Raw genomic sequence first — 18,869 nt, forward strand, 5'->3', positions numbered from 1 at the left:
CTCATCCAAGTTTCTGATTTTTCCTTAACTGTAACATAATTCAAAAGGCTAATTTTTAAAGCAATACAAAAATCAAGTAACTTTGCATCAATCATTGCAGGTGTTTTTTATGCATTTCCCCTTCATTCTGTTTTCCTGAATAAATGTTTTCAAGATAAAAAGGGGGGAAAAAACATAATCTGTTTCTTATTTCCTTTTACCTGATACTGTCACCTGACCTGATTCTGCCATATGAGAGTCCGGAGCAAGTTCTGACCAGAGTGTCGATACCCATGATTTTCGGGAGGCAGCTTCAGCAAATCAAATTTTGAGCAGGAAAAAGGAGAGTTACTCTAATTCCATACTGTTGTACTAAAAATATTTTTATTTAGTGGATTTATGTTCTTAACTACCAAACCTGAGGGTGGCACTGCTATGAGTTAGCATAATCCAATAAATTAGCAGGATCCAATGCACCTTCAGATTTTCAAATGCACCAAAATGGCATTTTTCTGCAAATAGCAAAATCAAACACTAGCAATGAAAAAACAGGAATAAAAAAATAAATAATTTGTGTAACTGTGAAGTTGTTAAACATTTACTTTTACTATTTATGTATATCAGACACATGATACACTGACCAGTGAACATATTAAGTATTTTTTACACTGTATTAATGGTTTTTAAAAATCTGTTCCAGGTATCAAGTCCAAATAAAACACTTCAATATTATACTTTCATAGCATCTTAATGTTTTCTTCCTTCACAGCATTTATCACTGTTAATCACTAGTGTACTTATTCATTTAATTATTACTTGTGTACTCTGCTAAACAATAAGCTCTGCAAAGGCAGATTATGTGTCTTATATCCATAGAATTCCCAGGCTTACCACAGTACCTGGCAAAAAGTGTGTAATGAATACACTGTTAAAAGATAAGTGAGTTTGCAAAGTCTTTAAGACTGTTGTATTAAACCATTCATAAAGTCTGCCCCAAAACTTCTAAATTTGAACAGCAATTTACACTTGGTGACTTCCACGTTTCCAAAATTATCATAAGGCTTGGAATACAACATAAATGCTAATTTTTTTTTAACCATGTCTGCAACAGTAACAAGGAAAGATAATCTACAGTGGCATTATTGTTTATGGGGCACCTGGGTGACTCAGTTAAACATCTGACTTCAGCTCAGGTCATGATCTCAAGGTTCATCAGTTTGAGAACTTTCTAAAATTGAGTGAAATCAAGAATATAAATTTTAGAAACTGGTAAGTCAAACATCTTTAATTAGTTTCTATTATCCAGAAATAGCTGTTTTCACAAGGATCAAATTATACCACCCTGTCATACTTTTTATTGCATATGTCCAAGAAACAGAACTTTTAAAATTAAAGTACAACTTTATGGCCAACAATTATGTTTCTAAGGATTGTATGGAAAAATACGTATTTCCACTTATACCAAACTAACATATAGTAAAATTAGGATTAACTTTTTTTTAATTAAAGGTATAACATATATCCTACATAAAAAAAATAACTAGGCAGAAAGCAGAGACCAGCATTGGTATTGAATAATTTCAGTCTTTCCCCAAAAAGCAGTAATTTCAAAACAAAATAAAATTAGAAGTAGGAAAAGATCATTAAAGTAGTAAAAATTTCAAATGTAATCTATTAATAATCTTACACTCTTCTTTCATTTTATTTTTTTAATATAGTTTATTGTCAAGTTGGTTTCCATATAATATCTAGTGCTCTTCCCCACAAGTCCCCTCCTCCATGACCATCACCTCCTTCCCCTCTTCCCCTCCCCCTTCAGCCCTCAGTTTGTTTTCAGTATTCAAGAGTCTCTCATGATTAGCCTCCCTCCCTCTCCCTGATTCTTTTTCCCCCCTTTCCTCTGTTAAGTTTCTCCTGTTAGACCTATGAGTGAAAACGTATGGTATCTCTTCTTTCATTTTAAAGTGTAGCTTTAATTTAAATATTCTTATCTACTGGCATAAAAATGGATTTTGCTCTCAAGGAAGTACAGCCTAATGTGAAGAGACTTTTCTGATCATTCTTATAACAATTATAAACACTAATAATTTTTTAAAATCTATTTATATCCAGTTGAGTTTTCTCCGATCTTCTATATATGTTTTATTCAAAATGAATGAGAAATTTATGAAACTGGCTGATACCTCTAAGCATACAGAAAAGGCCTTGCATCTAAAAATGATTTGGCTCCCAGAAAAAATAAAATAATAAAATAAAATAAAATTTTGGTATCAAAATTTAAAAAAAAATCACTGGCAGTCTTTCACAAAAATGTCTTTCTACTATGTCATATACTGATTTGATTTCAAACCTATTTATGACAAAAATGAAACTGTTCTTAAGTGTAGAGTTGTGATATAAAGATGAAGAAAGTTGTGTCAGGGTGTCATCATCTCATCTGCTATGGATGAACTCAGTTGCTTAGCTGCTGAAGGGCCAGCCCCACTGGGGGCTTAACAATAAAAACACATCAAGAAAAATTATAGCATTTAGTTTATATACATGTATATATATATATAGTATTTAGACTATAAAGACTGAGAGTTTGTGAGGATTACTGCAGAGTCTTAGGTCTTTGGTAAGGCTATTCTTTGCTGACCTAAGCAGTTCTCCAAGAATCTTAGGTCAATTAGCTCCAGCCATAGTAAATGAGACTTTAAGTTTCTTTTGAAAGAGAGAGAGACAGAGAGAAGATAAGCAGGGGAGGAGCACTGAGAGAGGAAGAAGGAGGGAGAGGAAGGGAAAGAAAGAATCCCAAGCAAATTCAACACTGTCAGTGCAGAGCCCATGAACTGAGAGATCATGACCTGAGCTGAAACCAAGAGCCAGATGCTTAACTGACTGAGCCACCCAGGCATCCTCATAGTAAAGGAGACTTTTTTAACCCTCAGTGGTAAAAAACCAAGCAGTAGCCCTGAGAAAAAGATCCCCTGACCCATCAATACTTGCTAGGTACATCCTTCCCTAGCGACGTGCTCTAAAACAGAGGACTTTTATATTTGTGCTAGCAGGAGGACATCAGGTCTCAGTTGGCTAAACCATTTCTCCCTAGTACCAAGTCATATGAAGGTTTATCTCAGCTAAATTTGATCTTTGTTATGATCATCTCCTCTTGCTTGAAACAATAGTGTGATTTACCTATCACTGGTTTGGAGTATGTTATTTATTTACTGGCTTAATAAGAGACATTATCCCATATCCTACTGGCTTGCATAATCCCCGCAATAAACCTGCCTTAAATAGATTGCTGGCAAACAAACAGCCTCTGAGCATGATTTGCCTCAAAACAAAACATAATGAAATACTAAACTGCCCATTAACACATCAAAATATCAGTAAAACTATGTATATAACAAATCAGATCAGTCTATTGAAAACTGAGTAGGCTGAACAGGAAAAATGCCTTAACACAGAGCTTAAAGTTAATATACATATTTAACAAATATAAAAACATACAAGTTTAAACCAAAAAACTCACAAAAGATCTCTTTCAGGTCCCTATCCAGGTTCATAAAATAATAAAGTCACAAAAACATTATTTATTATAGGGCATTGTTCAAATAAACTCATACAATAAAATTCTCTACTTAATTACCTCTCTTTCCATTTAATAAGAATCTACGGCTTAAAGACTGAAATCCCCTCTACTAGAAGTGAACAGCAACAAAAACTTAAGTATGGTTTTAAGAAACCAGTAAGTATAAAAGATTAGAAAGCTTGGATAAGGTCTTGAGAATCAAGACTTAGGAAATCAAACATGTAAGTACCTTTTCAATCCTAAATACACACAACTTAGAAAATCAAACATGTAAGTACCTTTTCAATCCTAAATACACACAACTTAAAATCTTAATTAAATTAAAATCCCATTCTACAACAATTATTTGTGGGAGGAAATAAAACCAGTAGAGGATATGACAAATGTGAGATCACTATGTTTCTATGAATGCTTTGTATTATTACATAACTAATAGCCATTTGGTTGCAAATTGCCATTTTCTGAAATAAATCTAAATTGAAATGACTAAAATAATTCAATTTACTTAGCTTAAGAAAAAAATACTTTCTCTGAAGAGCACTATCATTAAGAGATATTAAAAGCGGCTCTCTGGCTCTCTCCGTTCCACCAGCTTGGAGTGAGCAGAGGCCCGGGTTCGAACCTGCAATAAACGACCCTTGCTTTTTGGCTTTGAAAAAAAAAAAAAAGAGATGAGATATTAAAAGCATAATGAGAGTTGTGTTTGTTATTAATTGTTAAAACAGAAAAAAAAACAGAAGGGCGCCTGGGTAGCTCAGTGGTTTAAGCATCAGACTTCAGAGCTCCCAGCCTGTGGTTTGTGAGTTCAAGCCCAGCCTCGGCTCTGTACTGACAGCTCAGAGCCCGGACTGCTTCAGATTCAGTGTCTCCCTCTCTCTATGTCCCTCCCTCCCTCTCTCTCTCAAAAATAAACAAATGAGGAGGGAAGTGGGGAAAAGGGGGAGGAGGGGGGAGGAGGGGGAGGGGAGAGGGAGGAGGTAGAGAGGAAAGAGGAGGAGGAAGAGGGGGAGGAGGAGGAGAAGAATAATAAAGGGGAAGAAATCTGGGGAGTTTTGTGGAACTTAATTAAAACATTAATCAAGAAAATACGTATCCAAAAGTCTCAAAGTGCAGTTCACTACTAGAACAATTATAAAATGTTAAAAACCAAAACAAATCAAAACAAAACCACTTTTAATAAATTAAAACAAACAAATAAATACTTTTAAGTTTTTCAATAAACATACACACATGAGGGATTATCAGCTTACTGAAGAAACGAGCTACCTTTCCTACTTAAAAAACAAACTCATTTCTAACAATAAGTTTCTGTTCTGAAATATATTATTAGTTCCCGTGTTCCATATTCTTATCCTAGTAAGTTATATCCTACTTCTTAAACCAAAACAAACATTATCAATATGAAACTGATAAACAAAATATCTAAATGTGTGCAATATAATGCTACCTAGAATAAATCTAAAATTAGTTTAATACCTTGTTTCTCTGGAGAGTTCTCTTTTGTCCCTATAACTATGACTAGGAAGAAAGAACAAGAGTTTAAGGAAGCAAGAATTTGTATAATTTAAAAAACAAAGCGTGAGTTAATGTATTACTTATGTATTGAAAACAAACTGCATACTTTCTTTAAATCTCTGCATTTTTACCTAAATATGTTCATGCTGTGACAATTTTTAATATTAAAACAATGGCTATGCCCTATGTAAATCTCTAAGAATACATTAATGAGGCATTTAATTTTTAATTTTGAAATAATTCTATGATGAATTAGTGGTTAACATAAATTGTAGCCACTGTTTTGTAAAGAAGTGGAAAGTGACTGAATTCTTTTTATACTAAGCATGTGGGACTTCTATATTCAAAAAAACCAATAAAGACTAAAAAGAACAAGATAAAGAAACAAGCCACCAACCAATATTTAATAAATATTTCAATAGCTGGAGTACTCAAGATAGTACAATCATAGTTTCAATTAGCCTAAATCACTTAAAAATTTTAGTAAGAAAATGTTTATAATAAAGTACATATTCCCTATCTCTTTGCTTTACAAGCATAAAGGGAAATAATGTTAAAAAAATAGCATTAGCCCAAATTACAGGCAAGAACCTACCTAGTAAACTCCTTAAGAACTCGAAGGGAGAAATAAATAGATGTCAACTCTTACATACCCACAGTAAGCAGAATAATTTACATAACACATTTATTATAAAAGATTGTTAAAGACCTCTTTTTGGTCACCTTTGTTACCTGGGTACTCTGATACATTCCTCTGATCCTAGCAGGCCAAGCTGTCCATCAGAATCGAGACCCCAAGCATACACCTGGCCTTTGTCATTCAGTGCTAATGTATGAGCTTCTCCACATGAAACAGCTACGATATTTTGGGCATCCAGGGCAACAACCTGCTCTATAGAAATCAAGAAGAGATATATTACATTCTAGTTTTGAACCACCAATGAGAATAAAACAATCTTCATCTTGTACAAAAAAGCTTAAGATAATGATACAGACTAAGTATAACACTAGTTATTCTGAAAATTTTAACAAGTATGTACCACATAAAATTCTCACTGAGGTAAATACAGATATACATCCTAGGGTATAAGCAATTCAAAATACTAAGTGACTTGAACATTTTGGGGAACAAGTTTAAGGTTTATAACATTACTCTCAGGAAGTTATTCTTCATTTAAAGCCATTGCCAATAACAACTGAAAAGGGAATCATTTAAACTATCTTGGACTTAATAATAAATCATAATTGACATACACTGCTATGGACTGATTCTGAAATTAACAGAATAATCTGAATTGGCAATTTCTGACAGAAAAGCACATTCTTTACAGATCTCATAAATAACGCATCTACTGGAAATGCTGAGGAGGGCCTGGAAAGGCAATGTACCCATAACAAATAGGTTTCAGTTTATGGACTGCCATTTTAACATCAAAGATATAAAAATCCATATGTGGTTAAAATGTGTTCAGGTTTTAAACCAGAAACTAATTTAAAATATTGGTCCTTCATAAGATTGTCAGTAGCCACTGACAAACCAGTAAAGAAAGTGAAATTGTTTCCTTAGTCTCCTTAGGATGTGTAGTGTCTACCAGTTTTTCACTAGTACTATTACACGTGTTTTTAAGATGTCATTTAAAATGAGTCTTTTTTTTTTTTAGCTTATTAAGAAAGATATAATTTCTGTCTTCAATAAATCTAAAACTTCATGTTGAAGAGTTGTTAACTGAACCAATCAGGGTTTCTTCTGAAGCACACTTTAGCTCAGTGTACAAATGCAACTATTCAATAAAGAAACTAATTGCACCAAGAATGTTTAAATTCCTATGTTTAGAGAAATTCAGATTGTATCTGGATTACTACTCTGCCATTTTGGGGTGGGAGATAAGCCCTCTATCGCCTCTAGAATCTTTATAGTTCTAATGATATGTTATTTAAAGTACTTACCTTAAAATACTGAGTTAATAACTTGTGAAGCTGGTGAATAGCATGTAGGAGTTCATTATACTAACCTTTTGCTTTTTGTATATATTTTGTATATACATTTTTATGGAATTATATTGTAGGAAAATATAAAACAAACAAAAAGAACAAAATATAACACACTGTCTACCACCCCCCCCAAAAAAAATTCAAGAAAAGGACTTCCAGGTATGACATCATTTGCTTATATCAATTATCCTAAATCTTAATTATGAAGAAAGAAGTTAAACACTCAAAAGATCTTTTCTCTTTTACAAACACCCAAGAAATAAGTCAATGTCTCTCCAAGACAATCCTCAAAGGAAATACAGTAAAGAGCAGAAAATGAGAAGATGACAAGACAAATGAATAAGACCCGTTGGCTTAATAGCAAATGAAGAGTACTAAGTAGACAACAATGGCTGTATAATCAAAGGCATCAAAACCCAAGAAACAAAGAAGATACAGTTATTCATACGAAACACTAGTGTTTACTGTATGTATACCTCTTATGCTCCAAACACTGGAGACACAAGGAAATTAAAACAGATTTTACTATCTACAGAAAAACAGATAAGGATTGTGATTAAATTCTAAGATAAAGATATACAAAAGCCACCATGGGAACCTGAGACACTTATTAAAGCCTTAGAAGATACTAGGAAGAATTCTGGAAGACAGTAACTTTTAACACTAAATCCTGAGCTGAGGAAAAAGTAGAGATTCCATGTAGCCATTTGAGAAAATTCTTATAGCAAAACAAACTAAAAGCAAAGTGAAAAGACTAATAAAAATAGGGAAACATCTTATTCATACTCCAAAGAACTATCTCCCCAATTTTTAAAAACTTAGTGGGGGGGGGAGAGAGAAGACCAGTAATTCAGTGAAAAATGGACAAAAGATGTCAACTGACAGTTCACAGAAAAAGAAACAGAAATGTCCCATAATCATTGAAAAGATGCTCAACTACACTGGTGAGAGAAATGCAAATCCAAACAACACTGAGAAGCCAGTAATATGTTCACTTAGAAAATTTATGGGGCACTTGTGTGGCTTAATCGGTTAAACGTCCAACGTCTGCTCAGGTCATGATCACATGGTTTGTGAGTTCAAACTCCACATCAGGCTCTGTGCTGACAGCTAGCTCAGAGCCTGGAGCCTGTCTTTGAAGTCTGTATCTCCCTGTCTCTCTGACCCTCCTCTGCTCACGCTGTCTCTCTCTCTTTCTCTCTCAAAAATAAATAAAACATTAAAAAAAATTTTAATAAAAAAAGAAAATTTATAAAACTATATACACTTATAATTTTGTGGTTTTCCATATGGGTTAACCTACAAGCATAAATGTTTACATTTTCCCACAGAATGGGAGAAAATATCTGCAAAAAGTACATCCAATAAATGACTTATTCAAAATATGTAAAAGACTCCTAAAACTCAACAATTAAAAAAATTCAGTTAAAAAATGGGCAAAAGAACTTAACAGATACCTCACCAAGGAAGATATACAGATGGCAAGTAAGCCTATGAAAGGATGTCCTGCATTTTATGTCATCGGGGAATTGCAAATTAAAATGAGACACGACGACGGGGTAGCTGGGTGGCTCAGCTGGTTAAGCATCCAGCTTCGGCTCAGATCATGATCTCACAGTTCATGGGTTCAAGCCCCGCGTCAGCTCTATGCTGACACCTAGCTCAGAGCCTGGAGCCTGCTTCAGATTCTGTGTCTCCCTCTCTCTCTGACCCTCCCCTGATCGCACTCTCTCTCTCTGTCTCTCAAAAATAAATAAAAAGCATTAAAAAAAATAAAAAATAAAAATAAAAATTAAATGAGATGACTATACATCTAGTAAAATGGCCCAAATCCAAAATACCAACATCAAACGCTGGAGAGGACAGAGAGCAACACAACCTCTCATTCATTGCTGGTGGGCACTTTAGATACAGTCACTTTGGAAGACAGGTTGGCAGTTTCTTACAAAGCATACTCTTACATAATCCAGCAATCACACTCCTTGATATTCATCCAAAGGATCTGAAAACTTAGGTTAACACAAAAATCTTATACATAGATGTTTACAGAATCTTTATTCATAATTGCTAAAACTTGGAAGCAATCAAAATGTCCTGTAATTGGTGAATAAACTGTGGTATATCCAGAAAATCAAATATTATTCAGCAATAAAAAGAATTAATAAGCTATCAAATCATAGAAAGACATGGAAGAAACTTAAACGTATATTACTAAGTAAATGAAACCAATCTGAAAAGGTTACAATTGGTTCCAAATACATGTATGATTCCAAATACATAACCTTCTGGAAAAGGCAAAACTTTGGAGACAGTAAAAACGTTAGTGGTTGCTGGAGGTTGGGGGCAGGGAGAGATAAATAAGCAGAGCATAGAGTACTTTTAGGGCAGTAAATAAAAGTAGCGTGTATGATGTACCATTACTATTCTATACAATACTACATGTCATTATGCATAGATTGTCATGAAACACAAAGAGTAAACCCTAATGAAACCATGGACTTCGGATGATATCAATGTAGGTTCATTAAAGGTGATAAATGTACACTGTTGTATAGCCTGTGGATAGTGGAGGAGACTGTGGTTGTGTGGCTCTACTTTTTGCTCAATTTTGCTGTGAACTTAAAACCACACTGAAAGTTTATCAATTTAAAAATGTTTATAATAAAACTCACACATAATTATTCACAAAAATTCTTAAGTTTGTAACAGTCTGTTAGGGGAAAAATAAGCACTTTCATATATTGATAAGTACAAAACAGAACCACCTTTATGAAGATTAATGCGGCAATACCTAACAAAACATATGCATTACCTTCTGGAAATATGCATTTCCAGGATACACCTAAGTACTGAAGGGTAACAGAATACGCCATTTTGGTACAGGATTATTTTGAGCTCAAGGACATTAAGAAGAACTAGACAAAAGAAAAGCTCTCTGCCCTCCCCTCATATGTCTAAAAGCAGGATATAAATTTATAAAGGTACCCACACCTTCCCTCTCTACCAAGAAGGACAAAAGTTAATCATCAGAGACAACTCTTTATAAACCTTTCAGTTCAGAGATGGCACCAGGAAAGTCTACATAACAAACTTTCCTAACTAGTCCTTATCTTCCATTTATCCGCCCATCTATTTATCTTACCACAATTTGCCACCCCAGAAACTCAGTCATTTTTGTTGTTACTTCTCTATAAATTTACTGTTCTTTTCTTAAGATACTATGTAAGCCCATGTTCTATCAACCTTAAGTTACTCATCACTGAGTGATCCCATATGTAAGATTAATACATGTATTAATAAACTTGTTTTGTTTTTCTCTTGTCAATCTGTCTTTTGTCTAAATAGGCTCTAGCTGGAGAACCCAGGATGATAGCATACAGATATGTGTGAGAACACATATATTTATATATATTTGTAGCACTGTATATAATAAGACTGGCAGTATTCTAAGTATCCATCGATAAAGGATTCCATCTACACACTGTAATACTATGCTCTACAAATAAAACAACAAAAAACAGTAATAATAATAATAATAATAATAATAATGAGGAGACTACATACCGATATAGAAAGACCTCAAGAGTATATCAGCAAAGAGAAAACAATATCAAGCTGTGGAATACTATGATTTGATACTTTTGGGTCAGAGGTAAGAATAAGAACATATATTCATACCTGCTTATATCTACATAAAGAAACTCTAAAAAGACACACAAAAAAACTAATAAACTTATTTAGGCGATGCAGAGGGGGAAATACAGCAGTCAGGTGTGACGACAAAATTTCTCAATGCCTATTTATATAACCTTGATTTTTGAACCATGTGATTAGTCGATTCCAAACAAAAAATAAAATTTAACTTTACAAATTAAATAGAACATAAGAGAGAATAGTTACAGCCATGTACTGAAATCAATGTTTTCATTTTAAAACTGACCTAAACTCTTTAATTTTTTTCTACACACTAAAAACTCAAGACAATTAATCTTGGTTCTTTCAGAATTTTCATGCCATCAAATTACTGAGATACTTATTCTGAGAATGGATAACTGCTTCAGAAATATATTATTAAAGAAGCTAATAACACAGTAATATGTCCTAGGAATAGCATTAAATACAGGCTTCTCAGACAACAAATACACAAAACTCTAGCCTCTCTGTACAAATTTTTTAAAATACTTAGTTTTTCCCAATGGCTCATCAAAATGAATAGTCTCAACCACACCCCCACCCCTAGTCTGCTAGAAACTCAGATCAATAGCATACTGAGACATTTCACACTTAATGAAATTACATGGCTGAATGCTCAAATCAAGAGTCAATGATAAGCAAGATTGAATGAAGAATAAATGAACCTAGCCAAAAAAAAAACTTTTTTTTCCACTCGAAGCCTAAAATTTCAATGATGCCACTGTGTGTGAGAAAATAAATTCATACCAAACCCAACAGCTAACATTTATTATTTACTGTGTACCAGGTATTGTGCTATTAAGTTTTAATCACCAAGTTACATTCGCTTTTCAAGGCTAAGTTAACACAGAAAAGGAGGAGTAAGTAGGGATTAAATTCACTTCAACTAGAGTATGAATATACAAGGAAGAAAGACGCAAAAAAACAAAAACAAAACTTCCCAAGCAAGCCCACTGAATAGTTGATTCCTTTGATAAAGTAGGACTACAATGGAATTATGAACATGTGATGCTAAACTTGATGGAAGAGTTTTAATAACAGCACATGACCATTATAGTCAATTATAGCTCAGAAAATAAGTTATTTCTTTAAAAATATGTAACACAGACAAAACATGGTGGTAAATGCTGTTAATCATTATGTTATTCTTTCCACCTATTTTATGCTTCAAAATGCTCACATAAAAAGTTTCAGAAAAGTAACCCTGTTCATATTAGCATTTACGGCTCATGAAAACATTTAGTTTGGGGAAGCACAAAAAGGCAAAGAAAACATAAGTGGTGGAGATTGTCTTGGAAAAGAAATAATATACTTCTCAGGAGCAAAAACAGAAAAGATAAAGAACTAGAGGCACATAACATATCCATCCTGTAAATACTAATAGATATATTCTAAATACAGTTCTAATAGGTGCCAGGTCATCATTACTTCTGGTTCTTCTTATAGTTACATTGTTAAAATTGCAGTATTTTTGAAAACTAATAGTGCATCATTTTAGTAAGGCAGAAAAGACCATTATCTTTGCTCCATATGTGCAAATAGTCATTTTTAGACTTAAATACTCATCAATTTTTGAGTTTGCAAAAATTCACATAGAATATCATCTCCAGACTCACTGTATAAGAGTTCACTTGCACAACTGCATTATCATCGTTCAGTGATGATACCTACATTCACCTTCTGATTTGCCTAATACTTGTGGAACATCTTCCCCTGTCAATTTTCTGTCATTATGAACAGAAAATGAAAAATTCTGCATTCTCAATTTTGTATCTGTAATCAATGAAAGCTACAAAAAGAAAAATAAAAACTATAAAGATGGGACTCCAGAGTTCTTTTAGCTCTGCTTAAAAGCTGGTGCAAAATTCTGCACATTGTATGAAAAAAACGTGTGTTAAATACTAAGGATTTCACTGCACCATCCTTCTAGGAAACCCCATCATTGTTCCTCTTACCATCTTTATTTTAGTCCACTTAAGAATACAATCAGTTCTCGTTACTGGCAATAGTTGTTCTGTAATGGCACCACGAATACTTATTCAAATAGGAAACACTACCCCTAGGGAAAATACAGGATTAGGCTCCTAAAAAGCTCTGATCACATTTTTATAAACTGATCAACACATAACCTTGTTTTATTATGTGTTTCTGCCTAAAGACATCTTATAACATACACTGTTGACTTACTAACCCTGGATTCACAGCCAACAGCACTCTAACTCACGCCTCAATGTATTATCTAATACGGTATATCATAGCCTTCTTGTGCTTAGGAACACTAGACAGCACTTCAGTATTATGCTCAGAGGCCATTTTAAATAGTTAAATGACCAACAAAAGTATAAAAATGTAAAAAAATGTGGTACTAAATATACTGCAAAAGGATACTTGTTTACAGTATGAGAGTTGAAACAAGGCAGCAGAGCACTGCTTTGCTGAATGTCAACTGCACACATCAGGAGACCCAACCATTTTGCAGCAATGCATATGTACACGTTCAGGAATGATCATAAAATGCCTCATGAGTATTAACTGACTATGACCTAGGTTGACTTAATAACAACACACATACACACTTCTTCTTAGACAACCAATCACAAAATACACAAGATGGCCTATTAGGAATCTTTGCTAACCAGGATTTAAACCTGATAATAATCAATAATATGCTCTGAGAATCTTGTAAACAAAAAAAAACTAATAGTAAAGAATATATTTTCTTCTTAAAAAAAAATGCCTTTTGGATCTTAAGGCAGTACATACGACAGAAACACCATCAGTAACATACTCATAACTAGCATCTCTTAAAAACTACTTCTTATTCAAAATTCTAAAACAGCTAATTTGAAGGAAAATATAAACATTACTATGTATCCTCTTTCACCTATATATCAAAATCTTGTTGTTATAATTTGTGTTCTCCCCAAAATGCATATGTTTAAGTTCTAATCCCCAATACCTCAGAATGTGACGTGACTTGGAAACAGGGCCACTGAAGATATAATTAGTTAAGATGAGGTCATACAGGAGTAGGGTAGGATCCTAAATCCTCAAAAGGGAAAGTACGGTCACAATTACACAGAAAGAATACCATATGAAGGAATGCCTAAGACTGACAGCAAACCACCAGAAGCTACGAGAGAGACCTTCAAGCCTTTAGAAGGAACGAACCCTGCTGACACCTTGATTTGGATTTCTAGCCTATAGACCTATGAGATAATACATTTCTGTTACTTAAGTCACCTAGTTTGTCATACTTTGTATGGCAGCCCTAGCAAATGAATACACTTGAATAAATATTTAGGTTTAAAATACTTATCTGTTTTATAGGCAAACCATTGAAAGAAATAATTTTGAATAATTCAATCACAGATAAACTTGATTTTAAAATTTGGAAGTTTCTAGTTTATAATTACATTATTTCTGTATCAAAAGATTAAAAAATGAAAAAAGTATTTAAAGGATTGGCAAAAGATAGTTTTCTAGACAATCTTTAAAATCTAAGCCAAATTAAAAGCAAGTTGGCAATATATATTTCATTCTTTTTAACTTTTTTATGTTTATTTATTCTTGAGAGAGAGACAGAGTGTGAACAGAGGAAGGGCAGAGAGAGAGGGAGACACAATCTGAAGCAGGCTCCAACCTCTGAGCTGTCAGCACAGAGCCCCATGTGGAGCCCAAACCACAGACCGTGAGATCATGACTGAAGCCCAAGTTAAATGCTTAACCAATGGAGCTACCCAGGTGCCTCTATATTTCAATTTTTAACATGCATGCCACTGACGCAGAAACTTTCCTTTTAGGGATTTATTACAAAATAATGCTTATTGAATTACATTTTGTACCTGGGAAGAAAACAACAACAGGAAATAACCTGATTTCCAATAATAGGCAGAAAAATAAATTATGGAACATCCATGTAATAGAAATTGATGCTTCTACACTGAGAATATAGCTAAGTGATGAATCACAAATTCTGCTCCTGCAACCAAAATTACGTTACATGCTAACTAGAATTTAAATAAAAATTTGTAAGAAAAAAATTGATCCTTCTATTAAAAAGAATGCACACTAACATGAAGAAACACGAATATATTAAATGAAAAACCAAAATCACAAAACTTTTGTTTATATATAGAATTATGTATTTTTATATAGGTATAAAAGATATGAAAATATAAAAAATTATAGTCATCTTTAGAATGTCAGGGTAAAGTGGCTTCCACTTTTTAAATTACACATTTCTATAAAAAAATTACATGTATCATTTTGGTAATAAGAAAAAAAAATAAAAGGATTTTTTTCAAGTATATGTAACCCTCAACTTATAAATGACCCTAAACTTCAAGAAAATAAATGTTCTTTGTTTCCCAAAATCAAAACTCTAAGGAAGACTAGCCAGAAATTATAGAAGGAATAGAAGTTATAGTCAGGTACTATTTACCTTTAAAACACGATACATAAGTTAAATGCCCATATATATCTTTCTTAGGCTTTCTGGAACAGGTAAAAGAGCTAAATAAGCCACAAATAGAGGAAACAAACTTTTGACATCCAAATTTAAAACTCAAATGAATTTTTCTACAGAAAATGCTATAAAGGTCAATTAAATATAATTACTGATAGATAATTATACTTAGAATTATTTTAAAGATTAGTTTGAAAACCTACTTATGATATCAGGCAATATTTCTATAAACAAAGAAAAATTTAGTTTTCAAAACCACTGTTCACTCATATCTGGTATAAAAGTATAATTACCAACTATAATCCAAGTCCACAATCATTTTTTTAATGTTATTTATTTATTTATTTTTTATTTATTTATTTTTTTAATTTTGTTTTTGAGACAGAGAGAAAGAGCACAAGCAGGGTAGTGACAGAGAGAGAGGAAGACACAGAATCCAAGGCAGGCTACATGTAGGCTCTGAGCTGTCAACACAGAGTCCGACACAGGGCTCAAACCCACAAACCAAGACATCATGACCTGAGCCAAAGTCAGACGCTTAACCAACTGAGCCACCCAGGCACCCCTATGATCTTTTTTTTTTTTTTTTACTTTAAAAATTTTTTTTTGTTGATTAATGGGTTTATTTTAGTTCAGCTGAATGGCCTCTTCCGAGAAAGAAGCTGGAAGTCCTGGGAAGAGAGCCTGATTCTGACTTTTTAAAGATGAAGACATTGGGGCGCCTGGGTGGCTCAGTCGGTTAAGCCTCCGGCTTCGGCTCAGGTCAGATCTCACGGTCGTGGTCGAGCCCCGCGTCAGGCTCTGTGCTGACCGCTAGCTCAGATCCTGGAGCCTGCTTCCAGTTCTGTGTCTCCTTCTCTCTCTGACCCTCCCCCTCTCATGCTTTGTCTCTCCTGTATCAAAAATAAATAAAACATTAAAAAAAAAATCTTAAAAAAAAAATAAATAAATAAAAATAAAGATGAAGACATTATCCACTCAGAATTAGTGAACAGCATCAATAAAAATTCATAGTGCTTTTCTTTTCCCTTTAAGTAATCATATTCCTAACTTTGTTACAGAAAAAATAACCAAAAGGCTACTTCACAAGGCATATACTTCTCTTTTCTTAAAGTGAAGTTATTGTTTATTGACACTTTTTAAACTATATAGTATAATGCAAATAATAAAATATAAAACAAATCAAGAATTAAAGAAATAAAACTAAAAGTTAAATGAAACTGAAAGTTAAATGAAAATGTTTATTCTATAAAAGTACTAATAAGAATTTGAAATGGTACAACCCATAGTCACCAAAACATTTTACTGAGTTCCTTGATAAAATCTAAAGTTAACATAAAGTTATTTACATGCCTTGGTTGACCACTCACAATAAAAAAAATAATTATCATAAAATTAGAGATATAACTAATTACAAAATTCTTTACGATGGACATATTTACAAGTTCATATCTCTTTTATGCATTCTATTACACACAGGTGTACAGTTAACATACATAAGGAGCTTATCATGTGCCTGGCACTGTGTTAAATACTTTATTTAATCTCATTTAATCCTCATAACATCATGAGGCAGGTGTACCATCATCCCTACTTCACAGATAGAGGCACTAAGATATAAACATTTCCCTATTTATTGAATTGCTGTCCTTTTAACATTTAAATAGCAAGGTATTAATGTTTCAATAATTTATTTTCAAAATATATTTTAAATTTTGTGAATACATAGGGCTTTAAAACATTTTTTCTTGGGGTGCCTGGGTGGCTCAGTCGGTTAAGCGTCCAGCTTTGGCTCAGGTCATGATCTCACAGTCTGTGGGTTCGGGCCCCGCTTCAGGCTCTGTGCTGACAGCTAGCTCAGAGCCTGGAGCCTGCTTCGGATTCTGTGTCTTCCTCTGTGACCCTCCCGTGCTCGCACTGTCTCTGTCTCTCAAAAATAAATAAAAGACATAAAAAAATGTTTTTTAAAAAAACATTTTTTTCTTTAGAAAAGTCCTTTCTGGATATCCGAAAACCACTGCAATTAATTGCTTTGAAGAGAAAAGGAGAAGTTGAAATATAAAGACCCCAGCATAAATATAGTATCAATCAAACAGCTGCTTTACTTTCTAAGACAAACAAGAACGAATGAACCCTCAGAATATATTACCAGAGTTTTTAATCTGTGTTTTCTTAGATTCTTCATTGGTATATTGGGGCACCCATTCATCATAGGGCCAATTACACTAACTATATTTTCCTGATTTCTGTATTCTTAATACTGACATTTGGGGAACAGAAGGCTTATAGACCCCAGAAGAAATGGCCCTTCCCAGGACTAGCTAATTCCTAAAGATAAGAACTTGCCTACTAGCACACTGTTCATATGCAAACCAACCACCAACTATCTCCTTATCTAACTCTCACACACCAAGCCAATATCTCCCTCATCCTAAATCACCCCAGGACCAGGGGCCAAATGCCTGGAGGAATTAACCAAACTAGCCAATCCAAACTGTTTATTCTGCCCAGTCTTGCCTTTCCCCAGGAAACCCCAATAAAGGCCATGATCTAAGATGTGCCTATTCTCGTGTCTTCTGCCTTCTGACTACCCTAGTATCCCCTGCTATATAGCTTTGTGGCATCTGACCCCCTCTCTCTAGGACCTGAATATAATAAACTCCGTCCAAGCCTCATTCTTGTTTCCTCTTATGGCCACACTTTACCATACTATATGCACGTGTATATTTTCACAATTTTAAGTTTTATAATTTTGGTTATAACACAACTGATGGCCATCAAACTTATTCAAAGAACCTAATTTTCTTCCCTTCCATGGTACATCCAATAAAATACACTGATCATGTGTTTATTCAACAATCCCTTGGGTTCCTTCTGTGTGTACCATAGTGCTGTCACTATAGTATTAAAGGTAAAGCGTTGGGGCGCCTGGGTGGCTCAGTCGGTTAAGCCTCCGACTTCGGCTCAGGTCAGATCTCACGCTTGTGGGTTCGAGCCCCGCGTCAGGCTCTGTGCTGACAGCCAGCTCAGAGCCTGGAGCCTGTTTCCAGTTCTGTGTCTCCTTCTCTCTGCCCCTCCCCCTCTCATGTTCTGTCTCTCTCTGTATCAAAAATAAATAAAAAACAAACAAAAAAAATTTTTGAAGGTAAAGCGTTAAAGGTTTCTACCCTTTAAGAACTGACATGGTAAAGAGATTTTTGTCCAAATAATTCTATATAATAGGAAGACAATAATGCAACCTAATTTATTGAATGCCACATAACTGTGCTTGATACTGCACAAAATATTTTATTTCTTACAAGAGTGAAAACAGTGATATAGGATCATCCTTCAGCTGAGCAACATTCAAGAGACAGAAATGGAAATATGCCATAGAAAGAATAACCCAGAATTACCAAAAAGGATAGACTGAAGCAGGGGATATCAGTAGGAAAGCTACTGCCATAGTTTTTGCACAGATAGTAATAGTCTAACTAGAAAAAAAAAAAAGGAATTTTAGCTTGAGATAGGAGGAAGCTAAGGGTCTGAGAGTTTAAAATAACCAGCTCGGGGGGGCGCCTGAGTGGCTCAGTGGGTTGAGCCTCCAACTTCGGCTCAGGTCAGATCTCACATTCATGGGTTCGAGCCCCGCGTCGGGCTCTGTGC

The 18,869-nt window shown here is 34.1% G+C and overlaps 1 protein-coding gene across 7 annotated transcripts in view; it reads right to left on the reverse strand.

Moving 5' to 3' along the window:
• Positions 1–18,869, reverse strand: part of HERC4 (HECT and RLD domain containing E3 ubiquitin protein ligase 4) — a 137,251-nt gene that overhangs the window by 103,020 nt on the left and 15,362 nt on the right. For 6 of the 7 annotated variants that reach the window (XR_003905535.1, XM_029931764.1, XM_029931766.1 and 3 more), the window contains one exon: positions 5,804–5,963. Coding sequence is in view for 6 of the 7 variants with exons in the window: in XM_029931764.1 (XP_029787624.1) it covers positions 5,804–5,963 (160 nt within the window). In the remaining variant the exon portion in view is untranslated. Of the gene's footprint in view, positions 1–218; positions 486–5,803; positions 5,964–18,869 lie in introns of those variants that run through there. The other variant, XM_029931768.1, reaches the window with a different exon arrangement.

The sequence above is a fragment of the Suricata suricatta genome, chromosome 2 (genome assembly GCF_006229205.1).
Source record: "Suricata suricatta isolate VVHF042 chromosome 2, meerkat_22Aug2017_6uvM2_HiC, whole genome shotgun sequence".
Lineage (NCBI taxonomy): Eukaryota > Metazoa > Chordata > Mammalia > Carnivora > Herpestidae > Suricata > Suricata suricatta.